The sequence below is a fragment of the Eulemur rufifrons genome, chromosome 4 (assembly GCF_041146395.1).
Source record: "Eulemur rufifrons isolate Redbay chromosome 4, OSU_ERuf_1, whole genome shotgun sequence".
Lineage (NCBI taxonomy): Eukaryota > Metazoa > Chordata > Mammalia > Primates > Lemuridae > Eulemur > Eulemur rufifrons.
This window is the reverse complement of record NC_090986.1, coordinates 29,110,805-29,125,934: the sequence shown is the minus strand read 5'-3', so window position 1 is coordinate 29,125,934 and position 15,130 is coordinate 29,110,805. Positions and strand designations below refer to the sequence as shown.

The window sequence follows — 15,130 nt, the reverse complement described above, 5'->3', positions numbered from 1 at the left end:
AGCCTTTTACATAGCTTTATAGTTTAGATGTGCCTTTCATTATGTTTTTCATTCATGTGGTATTATTTCACAATCTTTTTTTTTTCTAAATTGGGCCAATTAGATAACTTATATTTAACATAATTTAACATATTTTCCTGTCTATTTGTATTTAAGTCTACTATCTTATTGTGAGCTAATTGTCCTGCTTCTTATAGGTTGCTTTTTTTACCCTTTTTTTCCTTCTTTTGGATTGATGAATATGTTTCATCTTTCTCTTTTACCTCAAATAGTGTGGAAGTTACATACTCACTCTGTTTATTCCTTTTACCAGTTTACTCATAAATAATCACATACATCTTTATCTTCTAAGATGAATCAATAAAAAATTTGCCTTTTCCTATAAAAAACAAGAACTTTATCTCCACTTATTCCCATCCCAACCTATACATTATTGTTATCATGTGTTTTAGTTCTTATCATTTTAATCCACCATGACATTATTATTTTGTTGACATTATTATCATGTATGTTTATAGTCAATAATCATTCTGATATACCCAAATATGGATAAGAAAAATCTAATTGTTACTATTTCTCATTTTGATTGTTCTTCATTTATTTGTAGAACACATACCTTCATTCTGCCTCCTGTAGCAAAGATCTACTGATGGAAAATAATCTCAGTATTTCCTTATGTGAAAAAAATTTCATTCTTGTAAGATATGTTTGCTATAAATTAATGGATTGGGAGGGGGGGTTTCCTTCAGTACACTAAAATTGTCAGCCTATTTTTTTCTGGCTAGCATTATTGCTGATGACAATGTAGCCACTGGTCTATTCAGAAATCCTTAGAAGTAATATACTTTTTTCCCCTTGTGCAACTTCTAAGATTTTTCTTTTTTTCCTTTGGTGTACTTTAATTTCATTCTATTTATTTTATTTTTTATTTTTAATTTATTTTTATTTATTTATTTATTTATTTTTTGAGACAGAGTCTTACTCTGTTGCCCGGGCTAGAGTGCCAGGGCATCAGCCTAGCTCACAGCAACCTCGGACTCCTGGGTTCAAGCAATCCTACTGCCTCAGCCTCCTTAGTAGCTGAGACTACAGGCATGTGCTACCATGCAAGGCTATTTGTTTTCTATATATTTTTAGTTTTCCAGCTAATTTCTTTCAATTTTTTTAGTAGAGATGGTATCTCGCTCTTGCTCAGGCTGGTCTCGAGCTCCTGACCTTGAGCGATCCTCCCTCCTCGGCCTCCCAGAGTGCTAAGATTACAGGTGTGAGCCACCCCACCCGGCCTCAATTTCATTATAATGTGCCTAACTGCAGCTGTCTTATACTTCCTGAGATTCATTGGGCTTCTTTTTCATATATATATGTACATATATATGCATGTATATATATTTTACATACATACATATGTACATATATACATATATATTTTTACACATATTTACATATATATGTAAAAGAAGCCCAACGTGTATATTGGGATGGCATATAGTGCTGATTCCTTCTGAAGGAACATCCTTCTCTAAGGTTTGTGTTTCCTCCTGTAGGCTTGTGGAGGACGGTGGAGCAATCAACACACAAAACTATTGTTCGTACACGGCGCAAGGCCATGGTGATTTTATAGCATCCTGGGGATTTCACATCCATGAGGAAGGCATTGGGGCTCGGCACCAGGTGCTTCTTTTTGTGTTGCCTCTTATGCTCTTCTGGAGAGGGATGAGGGAGAACCTTTGCGAGAGGCGTGTTCTCATGGGGAGGTCGTCACCACTGGAAAGCCATTGGGCTTCTTCGGTCTGTGGATTAGAAAATCACCAGCCCTCAGTGGCATTCACTCTTTCTTCTTCTAATCATAATCCAACTAAACCTCCCCTACCACAAATCTCTCTCTGTGTAGTGTGCTCTGGGTAATTTCTTGTGATGTTTATTCTATTTAATTCTACCTTCAACTGTATGTAAACAGTGTTTAAATCCGTTTATTGAGTTTTCAGTATTTGTTATTGTAATTTCTAATCTTGTCTTTTCAAATCTGCTTTGTCAATTTTTATGCTACTATGTTCTCCACAGATACATATACAAACTTGGTTGTTTTATTTCTTTGAACATAAAAAGAATGATCATTTTCTAATCTGTGTCTGATATTTCTAATATATTAAGTATTTAGAGATTACTTCAGCTTTCAACGTTTCTTCCAATTCTATTATTGTACTTTTTTTGTGTGTGTATGTTTATTTTTTACCAGTCCTGCTTATTATGGTTGGAAAAAAAATATTTGTGGGGGATATTTAATATCTAGAATAAAAGTGACATCTTTCAGATAGCATTCCCATTTGCTTCTCCACTGGCCTAACTAAACTATTAGTATTAAATCTTTGTCTAAATAACTTCATGACTCTATGCCAAGATTTTTGAACAAGCCAGTTGATATAAATTTGGGCTGAAAACTGCATAAGAGCAATCTAACTGTTACTACTTCTCAAACACTTATTTTCTCCTCTGATCTGTTCAGCACCAAGATAACATTTTATGTAGGCTCACAGGTGCAAGATGTAGGGGCTTATTGTTACCCAATTCTTCCTGAAAATATATGGATAGGCCAGTGTGGAGTGTCAAAGATTAGCAAACACTTTTGTTCATGGACCAATTGGCTTCAAAAGTAATAAAAATGACAATTTTATCTCTTATTCTTCTCTTACGAGTTATTTTTTATTTGGTTTTCAACTTGGGCTGGACAAAAAGTGTATGCTTCATGTTTTGTTTTGTTCATTTCTATTTTTAAATGAACTATCCTTACTTAAGATAATGATATTTTTATAGATGTGAAATATAAGCAAACATCTTCTTTGTCAGAATATGGCTAGTCATTATTATTTGAAAGGTATAACTCCCATAATTTCTGCTGTATATTGACATATCAATGCACTCGTTCAACTAATATTTATTGAGTGTCTGCTATGGACCATTATCACTCAAAGTGTGGTTTGTATTACTTGTGATCATCTTGGAAATAATCAGTTTCCAATTTTTAAAAAAGTCAAATAGACATTAAAGTGTAATTTTAGGTCATGATGAATAGGATCTAAAACTCAAGAATAAAAATATCATCATGCACTAAATTTTGTAGAAATCTAATATGTATTTCTTAGATTTTTATATTGTTCAAAAAACATTGTGTTTTGAAAAGAAGACAGTCAAATCAAAGTTGAGATCTAGCCAGAATATCTAAAAATGCTATGTGATAACAAATGAAATCTTCACATTAGTATTTAAGGGTACCACATATTCGTGTCCTACAATCTCAGTATTAATTCATGACACAGAAGGAATATCAAGAGTATTTTTAAAAAATTTCCTCAAAACTTATTTTTAAAGCATGTGGAATACTTCATAAAACATTTGGATAAACAGAAATTCAACGAACAAAAGGTTATCTAAACATAAACTCTATTGCAACCAACTGTAGGACCTAATCTCAAAGCATTCTATAACATAATTGAAGCAGTAATTACCTGACTTCAGGATGAACAGTTGGAGGCATTCATTTTTTTCCCCCAGCATATCACATAATTTTTACCTAAGAAAGCTCCTTTTACATTTCTAACAACAGTTTTGATGGATAGGAACAAGAAGCATTTGCACTATAATTTTTCAGTGCATTATAATAAAGTGAATGTTTTCTTAATGTCATAGTTTAAATTTCATGGGGCGTGAAATCTCCTTTGAAATGAAATTTAAAGCCTTTTTCAAATAAGAAGACTAATCTTACAGTCAAAAACACTTTATATTCCCAGACATTATTAACCTTGGAGTACTGCTTGCAAGATGATAATACTTTCTGACACATTAAGATTAAATTTGTCTTTATATAATTATGTTAAATAATACATTTAAAATAGATAAGATTGCAAGAGAAGCGTTATGTGTGTGCAATGGTAGGATTTCCATTTACTAATAACAAACTTAACTACTCATCATTTATATGGTAATGTTAACACATATTTGAGGAGATCACTTTTAAAGAAAACTATTTTTAGATTATTCATAGTACTTAATGTCAAAAATGGTAACTTTGCACAATAATCTAAAAAAGAGATGGCATTAACTTCCTATACTACTTTCAAATTTGAAAAAGCACATAATTATTTTTTATTGGTAAAGTGCAAAATCCTTTTTATATAATCAGTGCTATTCAAGTGCACCCCAAAATGTTTTAAAATGTGATTTACAAATACATAGTTATACTTTGAACAGCTTGTTTTAAAAGTTTATTTTTAATTACAACTAGATATACATGAAAGTTTTGCAAAAAAAATGCATGGTGATTTGCCATTTTTCTCAGACATGGGCAGTCAATGCTAAAACCATTTCGAATATGAAAGGCAAAGACGCCATCACATTTTTTATCTGCTTTAAGACCTTAAGGTCTTCATGACAATGGAAAGTATTGTGTATCATTTATAATGTTTATTCTTTCATAATAAGACTAATAGCAATTTCCATTGTCGAAATACTAATGTTTTAAAATACAAAAAAAAATAACAAGTTAGATGTGAAAAAATAATCACAAATACTGGTTCATCAACCTCATACTATCCCATAAGCAGGAAAACTTAGACTTTTCTAGGTAACAATTATTCCATGCTGATTGCCAACTTTCACCCCCCTCCTCCATGCTTTTTCACCCTAAGTGCTCTTTTCTGTGTCCTGACAATTACCAACTCTTCTGGAGCTTTGGCCCCACCTGGTGGGTGATTATGAGAATAGATGACCATGGACTTCATCTCTCTCAAAAATCTATGCATAGGCATGGCTTCTTTCAGTTTGTTTATATGTTGGTTTCTCTTGGTTTATGCATTGTTCATAATTTAATTAATTTCTACACAGTAAATCTTTCTTTTATCTGGAGATGCACTCTCCTGGAAATCCCTTTTGTTCTTCTTCTCTCTTTTTGCTTCCCCTTCGCCTAAGGAAAGTCTTTTCTTTCCTCTAAACCATTGGTCTCATTATCAATCTCCCAACCTTTCCAACTTCACTTGAAAACCAAAAATGACATGGCTGATAAAACACAATATTAATATTACTAATACACTGAATCAAGAAAAAGAAAAGCTATAAGGTATATTTTAAGTCGGCCAAGGGATTGAAAATTTCTCATCTCATTCTTCACGAAACTGCCTGCTTCTTCTAAATAAATCAGTATTCCTCAGCACCAGGATTCGAGATGCACAAATACCTTTTCTTTTCCGTCTTTTTGTCATTGTATATGCCAAATTTTTCTGTTCTATTAAGGGAAAAAATTGTGTATGGTGTGTGTTTGTGAGAGAGAGAGAGAGTGTGTGTGTGTGTGTGTGTGTGAACTAGCTTTATTCTCTTACTTAATATTCAGAGCAATTTTTATTAGAAAACAGTCTCCAAGTTCCAGTAAACAAACTTAAATAACCTATGTTTAAATTGGATACTGCTTATATTAAAGCCTTTTATCTTTATTCTTGGTTTAATTTCCTGCTGTAACAGAACATTTTCTTTAATACTCCAAGCACAAGGATTCAAGTAGCAATCAACAATAAAAATGTTTATGCTAACTTACTCCTGCCAAAGATCCACTTGCATGTTTTTAATGTTCTAATATGTATTAAAAACATTGATTATTTCCAGTATAATTAATACTACATCATAGGCCACCTTTATTTAGGCCAGGTAAGACCCATGAACAAGGAGTATTTGTATCCTTTAAAATAAATTTATATAATCAGCAAGTTTATTCAACGCTGCCATTATTATAATATCAGTCTTAATTTAATCATTTGAAATCAAAACTATATGTACAACTAAATCTTTGACTCACAGAGCAAAATTTTGACTTTAATCATTTCAACTTAAGTATTTTGAATTTTGTCATTTAGAATAACTTCATAAGGCATTATTAGAGATGGAATTCCAAATTGGGTTCTCAGATGATTGCTGAAACAGCTAGATAGTATAGGCAAGAAATCCAAATGCTCATTCTCCTATTTAAGTTTCAGAATAGGGAAAAATATTTCACTAACTGTAGGCACAGAATGCTCTGCTTTACTTGATCTGTTACAATAGAAGGATCGCTGAGCTAGGAAGTAGATTTGAACTGTTTACAGTCTTTGGTGTTTGTTCAGCACTTTACAGTTTCATCTATTTTATTTCATTAAATATATTTCTGAGTTCAGCCCTTCTCATGGATTTGAATATATCAATAAAATTTTTTTAGGGATGGCATGGTGGCTCACACCTGTAATCCCAGCACTTTGGAAGATTGAGGTGAAAGGATTGCTTGAGGCCAGGAGTTCAAGACCAGCCTGGGCAACATAGCAAGACAACATCTCTACAAAAAAATAATTGTAGTATCTAAATCTATAAATCAACATAATAAAAATGTTTTTTATTCTAAAAAGTATATAAATTTTCACTATGTTAGAAGTTATCTTTACTTTTTTTTGGTGGGGAGGGGTTGGTTCTACTAATATACATTGTCCCCTGGATTATAGAAAATACAATTATGTTGTGTAAAATAAAAATTTCCCAATAGATAAAGAAGTTGAGGTTCATATACATAATGGAATATTATATAGCCATAAAAAGAGTGAAATCCTGCCATTTGCAACAACATGGATGGAACTGGGGAACATTATGTTAAGTGAAATAAGCCAGGCACAGAAAGACAGATCTTGAATATTCTGACTCATGTGGGAGATAAATATTAAAAACATTGACTTCATGGAGACAGAGTGGAATGATGGTTACCAGAGGTTGAGAAGGGTAGCAGAGTGGGGGATATAGTGGGGCTGGTTCATGAGTGAAAAATATAGTCAGATAGCTAGATAGACTGAGCAATATTTGAAAGCACAACAAAGTGACTATAATCAACAATAAGTTAGAGTGTACTTTAAAATAACTAAAAGAGTACAACTGGAATGTTCCTAAAACAAAGAAATGATAAATGCCTGAGGTGATGGATACCCCAATTACCCTGATTTTATTAATTCACATTGTATGCCTGTATCAAAATATCACAGATATACAAATTGTAGGTACCCATAATAATTAAAATTTTAAAAAGTTAAAAATTAATTAACTAATTAAAAGCTTGCTAAAAATATTTTTTTAATTTCTAAGTATACAGAAATGACTATTCAGGACCCTGAAACTATTGCTATTTTAAAATTATATATTCTGGAACCTTATTTTGTATTATGTAGAGTTGCAAATAAAACTCTTTTTGTAAGAAGAATTATCACTATTATCATATAATATTTCTTCAAAATCATGACAATTGTTTGTTTCTTCATTAACTATATAGTTACCTAAAACCTTCACAGAGGATGCTAATATAGCACTGATACCTCTGATTTATCTAGAGTGCTATTTATAACTGTTGGAATATGAAGTATAAAGTTGATATTTGACAGCCATTTGAAAGCTCGTCACAGAAACACTGACTTTTGTTTTAAATAAAGATAAGCTGATTTTAATATTTGCAACATGTTCTATGACTCAGATGGAACTGTATAAGTTATTGTTGTCACCTGAATGCTTCCAAAAATGTACAAAGGTATGTTACATTTACTAGCTGTTGAAAAACACCATTGAGACATGACCTATAGTGACATGTTTCCACCACATATTTGTCACTCATATGCTTTTGCTCAGCCAAAATTTAAAAGTGAAATATGTCATTGGAGCATAAAGGCTCTGAGTCAGACTTTTAAACTATGAGCTGTTCAAAGTGAGCTGGTTTTATCTTTCAGGGCATCTTTCCTACAAAGTCAAATAGAAACATACTCTTTGATGATCACTGCCTACCAGGTGTCTATTAACTCTTCTAGTAGAATTAGCATATTGCTTTCTTCAGAGATTATAAAGCTGGTTCTTAATTGTCATACATCACTCAGGCAATTGACAGAATTCATCAATGCCAGTAGCAGTCTCCCCATGCTTCACCAACCCCTCTTCAAAATACCTAAAATATGTATAATGAATCTTTAAGACAATTATTTTTTTCATTCCTATTAAAACCTTTTAAAAAAGAAAATGTTAATAAGGCTCCCTTATAGAATTACTGAATGCCTGTAACATATGTTCTCTGTCTTATCAGAATAGGGAAGGCTGTTCAACTAATGCTTAAGCTGCTCCAGCCTATGAATAGTGTAAAAACCAAACAGGATGTCAAGAACACATCTCAAAATCTTCTACTTAATATGATATCTATTTTAGGCTCCTGAAAATATACATACTAATTAATGGAACCAAGTAACAGACCTCGGAGATGTTTAAAAGCCTATGACAGCCAAATGTGATTGGGACCTCATTAAGATTAACATTATGCACTGATGACTGCAAGAAGTGCTCTCATTGGCCATGGCATGCAATTTCAGTTTTATTGGAAGTAACATACACTTCTAAAAAATTACCTGGGTAACATCTCTTTCCACAAAGTAATTATCTTTTTATGTTTTGACATGGATGACACTTGTTAATGGCAAAGTCTTAAGGTGTTACAAATGCATAAATCACTGTCAAACATTCTCAATTATGTAATGTACGGTATTTTTATTCCAACATCACCATCATCAAAAAAGTACTTAAGTTACTCTGCTAAGAGAATTATGTAATTTTCTTTTATTAAGGAGGTTTTCCATATTGAAAATAATAACAAAGTTGTTCAATGATACAGAAAAGCTGTATTTAGTCCTACTGATATCTAACTATGTTACCTCAAATGGATGTCATTTATATTGGGTTTATGTTTATCTATTGACCCGTCTACCAATGTGTATGACCAGAAAATAAAATGGATTAAATGGTGCAAGTAGCAAAATGTATATATTGAATCTAAAATGCACTATGACTATGAAGAGAAGAGGATGACTTTCTTAATTATATTTTAATATGAGTTGACATTTCCAGAACACATATTGCTTATTAAAAGGAAGATGCTTTAAAAAATATGCTAATACCACCCAAATGTGAAAGACACCATGGGATTAGGTTTGTCACACTCTTCTCCCAACACACACGCATGTACACACACACATAACTGGAGAATTAAGATCTTGAATCCACCCCCTTTCATTGAAGTTTAATTTCACAGAATACATGCACACCTTTCCTTTGTAAAACTGCTTGCTCTGAACTGTAGCAATCTGTCAGTGTGATTTGTACGAGCAAACAGTCAACTTTAGTATACAACTGTTTTTCATATAATTAGCCATCATTTTCCTCTCCCATTCCAGAGGAAATGGGTTGTCAGGATTGAAACCTTGTTCTTTGTGATCCTGTCATGGCATTAGAAACTTAATGTGCCTCATATTCTCTGATGAACTGAGCCCCCATTTCGAAGGAGCATTGAAGTTCCGGGTGGGCAGAGAGTCCACACTGGGCTGTCAGCGATGGAAGATAGATGGGAAGAGAGAAAACTTAAAATGGAGATGAAAGAATAGGGGGAAAAAAGGAAGCAGAAAGCATGAACCCAGAGGGGATGAGACTAAAAGCAAAAGAAGCAGGAGAAATGTGTATTTTGCACAGTGTGCTTTGTGCTGTGTGGTGGATAAAGAACTTTTACAGTCTTGGCAGAGTGTTCAGATGGAATGTGCTGTGCTATAAGGAAGCCCGGAAAAAGTGCTTCCACTGCAAAATTCTGCAGCAGCAACAAATAACAATAATGACTGCCACCATCTGAGTGCCTATCATGTTCTAGAAACTGGAGGCAGTATGCAGACATGTTTTCTACTTTCCAGTCTTTAAAACAAAACTATAGTGTAGTCATTTATCCTTCACAGATAGAGACCCAGGGGACCAGATCCTTTAAGTGACTTACCAAAGGCAACAGAGCTCTTAAGCATAAAAATCCAAGGCGCCCTCTTCCTTCACTACTTCATGTTGACAAATTTATTTACAATATTCTGCATTTGCAGTATTTCTGATATAGTAAGTCAACATTTGGTAATTGCTTTTGGGGCAAAAATGCCTTGTGAAAGTGTTTCTGATTGATATCCATTGCTTCATCTGCATAAAATAGTAGGCTTCACATTAGGGAAACTGCTTTTCTTTTTCTCCATCCACAAAGTGGTGATAAGGACAGAAGAGTGTGCTCCTGTCCAGCTTGTCCAATCACAGCATCTCTAGGCCACAATGATGACTGCAGAGGTGGTCCTGTGGTCCAACATGGTTCCACCAGTGCTTTTTCCTATGATTTTTCTTTTCATTTTTCCTAAGTTGAGGAATTTATTAGGGAAATATGAGAGGCAAAGTCACCCTAAGTGACAAAAAAGAAAACTCTAAAAATGTCCCTCCAAATCAAGTGTGAGCCTCACCTTGGCCTCTCCAAAAGGACAAGAAACTGACAGGATGGCAGCAACGTTCTCAGGCAGCCACCTTGCCAGAATGTGGGTGTCTCAGCCAAGATTGCCCCCCACCTCTTGCCAAAAGTGAAGCAGAGACAAAGACTGCTTATAAAATCAATGCAGAAGCCAGGAGAAGGAAAATCTGAGAGAGAAGGAAGAGCAGTTGGGAGGGCTCTAAGTAAGAGGCCTAGGCTCTTGGCTCTGAGCACCTCAAACACAATGATGAGTTGTTTTATAGTATGTTACTAAAAAGGTAAAATGCCTGGTGTTGTTTCCAAGAGTTCCCCTGAACTTCATTCCACATGTCACATCATAACCCCAGATGTCCATGTCAGAGTCAAAGGGCCATACTTTTTTAAAAAGAAAGCGAAGTATAAGCCTGTGGATCTTTAAAGATAGAGGAAATTGCTGAAGGATGCCAGCATCTTTCCCACATGGGTCTGTGTTTTGTAAAGTTACTTCAAAGCAACAGCAAGGCATAGTTCTAGGTGACCCTTTGTCACTGTCTGATCCCCCTTCAAGAGCTGTCAACTTCTCCTTTAGTATTGGGAGTCTTGAAGGACAGGAAATATCACACGAGTTGAGAAAGCTCACAATTTTCAACTAGTTATGACCTCAACATACTCCTGGATTGACCAGCCCTGGTGAAGCTCTCACTATACTAGATCCTCTTGTCCCATCATGGTGGCCTCCTAAGAAAAAGCAACCATTTCTTATTATTTTTCTAGTGGGAACTTTTAGAAGGGGATTATGAACTGTTGATTATGAAAGTATAAGATCTGGAGCTGCCTGTCAGTATGATTCCAGGATATAAATGTCTGTGACTTAACCAAGAGGAATAAGATCTTCAGGCACTGGATGAGGTATGGAAAGAGGGAAATTCCTGGCAGTATTTGAATTTCTAATTTCAATCATCTCTAAGTCTAAGAATGCCCTCTTAAAGTTCTGCCATGTTGGTCCATAGGTTTTCTACTTTGCCTGTTAGAAATAGTGATTTTTAGTCTTTTAAAATAAAAAGAATCCTGATTTATATATAAGTGAACTCCTGACCCAGAAAAAATGCATACAGTTTTTTTAAATATTTAAATATACTTTAAATATTTAAATTGTACCTTGGTTTTCATATAAAATAAATGATACATATTTCTTATTAGGGAATAATGAATATTTCTTATTAAAAAGAGAGAAAGGAAGGAAAGAGGAGAAAAGAAAGGAAGATTCAAATCATGCAAATAAAATAACATTACACTTGAATTCTGTTTTTAAAATGTTTGAGAAAACACTGTCAATTCTAAATTTTTGACTAGTGGAGATAAGTTCCAATAACTCTGACCCACAAGGTGGATGGAAGGAAATGTATTCATTTTAAGTGCTCTCACCACAAAAAAAATGATAAGTATGTAAGGTAATGCACATGTTAATTAGTTCAATTAGCCATTCCACAATGTACACATAGTTCAAAACAGCACGTTGTACAGGATAAATATACATAATTTTATTTGTCAATTAAAAATAATAATAAATGAAATGTATTCAAATCTGCCATTCTACTTTGTTCCAGATCAGGGTATGCTTGTTTAAAAAAATATCAGAGTTCTACACTACTCTCAAGATTGAATTCTTCCCACATCCTTCCTTGGTTCTTAAGTCAATGAAGTCATCTTTGGCTGGATCTGCACATTGACATTTACATGTTATATCATCACGAAAAGACCAGAAGTCCACATTTTATTTAAGTTAAAAAGCACGGACTCCTGACTATTTTCATTTGACTACTGCACCCTATTTTCCACCCTCAGTGGCCACTCTGGAGAAAAATCCAAGACACCAAAGAAAAGAGTTGAAAATCATTGACTAGGAGGGCAGGTGTCTTTCAAATGCAGCACATTACACAGAGGAGTAAGTTTCTAATATTAAATATCAAGGAAGAAAAAAATATGGACCATTCAATAGTTCTGTTGTATGCAAAGCATAAGTATGTTTCTTTCTTTTTTTTTTTTTTTTTTTTTTTGAGACAGAGTCTCACTCTGTTGCCCAGACTAAAGTGCCATGGCATCAGCCTAGCTCACAGCAACCTCAAACTCCTGGGCTCAAGCAAACCTCTTGAGTAGCTGGGCCTACAGGCATGCGCCACTGTGCCCGGCTAATTTTTTCTATATATATTTTTAGTTGTTGGGGTCTCGATCTTGCTCAGGCTGGTCTTGAACTCCTGAGCTCAAACAATCCACCCACCTCGGCCTCCCAGAGTGCTAGGATTACAGTATGTTTCTTTAAAGACAATATATATACTAAAGAGATGAGGTCTCTCATCTATAGAAATATTCTACAGTGTAATTCCATTACTTTAAGTAATGTTAGCTGCCCATTGCTAAATGCATGAAGAATTTGACTATGTTTTTTATGTATTAGAATTAAAATTGGTGAACATTTTAAAAGAATTAAAAGCATCATGTTCAAATTACCTGTTTTGCTATGTTTATTTTTAAAAGTCTGCTTTGTTATTATTTTGTAATTGTTTTATATTACTGTAATATTTCAACTCATACTATTTCAATTTATGTAAACAATTATGTTGTTATATGAGAATGGATTATAGTACATAAATTCTATCCAGAAGTCAACCAAACGTTGATTTACTCAAGAAAAATACCAAGATTTACAAATTGTTAAAAAAAATTTTTTGATCTTTCAGAGGACATTTTGCTTTCTTATGAGCTCTTTTAAAATACAGATTATTTAAAAATTGAATTATTGTCATGAATAAATATTGGTGAAGGAAGTGACTGTACCAATTTTATTTGCATTAACTACTTTAGTCTTGCTGCTTATACTATTATGATTACCAAGATCTTCCCTTTGTAAGAGGAAATAAGATAATTTTGAATAGATTCTTCCCAGAACAAGGAATACAAATTGACAATAAACATATAAAGCTATGCTATTCTCACAAATAAAGGAACTCCATTTAAAATGAGATGCTGCTTTCAATAAAACTTTAAGAAAATTTTAGTTAAATTAGATGTATATAAATAGAAAAGACAATAAAATATAAAAACGCTCATTTACTCATCCAATAAATATATACTGAATGCAGAGTATGTGTCAGGCATATGTGCCCTGGGAAAGTGGGTAAGAAATCATATGAGTCTCTAATCCTATGAAGTTTACATTCTAGAGGGAAGGTTAACAGCAAGCAAATAAATGATATGAATTGTGAAAGTTTTAAGTGCTATCAAGAAAATAAGGAATAAGAGGATCTGAAGGGCTGGGTATTAAAGGAGTGTGTACCTTAAATAAGAAAGAAGGTGACATTGGAGCAAAGACTTAAATGATGGTGATGAACCAGCCATAAAAATACCCGGGATGAGTCATTCCAGACAGAGGAAGCAGCAAGGATGAAAGCTCAGGGAAAAGTATAGGACTGGCCGAACCAAGGAGCAGAAAGATGACTTTCTGAGCATCTTTCATGCCATGATGCATGGGATAAATATATACAATTTTTGTGTTGAATACAAAAAATTATATACATAATTGTGTTGTATCTTTTTCTAATTTATATAGCATGCCTGTATTGACAAATACATTGGCAAATAAAAAGTGTGTCTATTTTAGCACAGTGTAGTGTATTATTAGCACAATATGGTGAGCAAATGCTAGTGTGGTAGGAAACAACAAAGCTGTGGGCAAAAACCAGATATCTTAAGGCCTTCTTGGCCACAGTAAGGACTTTAGATATTATTCTACATATAATGGAAGGTCATTAAATACTTTTTATTAGGAGATTTACATAATCTGGTATACATTTAAAAAACACACTCTGGCATCTGTGTGGAGACTGGACAACAAAGGATCAGGGGGTGGAAGTAGAGGGATCAGTGAGGAAGGTATTGCCAAAGTCTTCATAACGGCGGGTGGCTTAGATTAAGGTGAAAGAGGTAAATTGTGAGTAGTGACCATAGTTGAGGTATAGTCTGAAGTTAAGGGATGATCCTAGATCTTAGCCTTCATAAGGAGGTGAATGTCAGGTGCTTACGTAAGATAGGGAACGTGGAGCGGGTAGAAGACAGGGTAGCCACACCAAGAGTTCTATTTTGTATTTGTTAGGTTGAGACATTGTGAGGAATAGGGGTCAGGAGTATTGTACATTAGAGGGTTGATTTGGGGTAGACAGACATATAAAAGTCTGAGATTCAAGTAAGGAATTGAGGCTGGTGATATACATTTTGGGGGACATCGGATTATAGACAATGTTTAAAATCATGAGAATGGGTGGAATCTGCAATGGAGAGAGTATACTCAAGAAGAGAAAAAGATCTAGGATTGAGCCCCCAAATACTTCACTATTTAAGAGGTCAGGAAGAGAAGACACCAGTAAATGATGGGCTGTTTTGAATAATTATCAAAGTAAAGAATAAAAACAATTAATATGTTTAAAGCCCAAAGTAAGGAAATATTTCTATGTACTGTAATTATGAGGAAGACTTCTTTGTAGAAACGGATCTTGAAGGTTGGGTAGAATTTTGAGTTCCTATCATTTCTGGCCTCAGATACTTCATTAAGTGCATATGTCAACCTGTACATTTTTTGATCAAGTATGGTATGGTGAGGGCTTTACAATTCTTCAAGAACTCACTTCATTTCTTATTTGGCATCTAAAGTACATTTGAGAAGAGGCCAAGGGATGGCAAATTCTTTGGGGTGGATATTATATAGGTTCAGACTCAGTTGAAGTTTCTTTGAATTTTCTAACAGATTCTTCAAAG

The 15,130-nt window shown here is 33.9% G+C and overlaps 1 protein-coding gene across 1 annotated transcript in view; it reads right to left on the bottom strand.

Annotated features, from left to right (window-relative positions):
- Positions 1-1,428: 1,428 nt before the first annotated feature.
- The window catches only part of LOC138382445 (small ribosomal subunit protein eS27-like), a 34,453-nt gene continuing 20,751 nt past the window's right edge, over positions 1,429-15,130 (bottom strand). The window contains exon 3 of the mRNA XM_069466942.1: positions 1,429-1,743. Within this exon, the coding sequence (XP_069323043.1) occupies positions 1,429-1,743 (315 nt within the window). The remainder of the gene's footprint in view (positions 1,744-15,130) is intronic.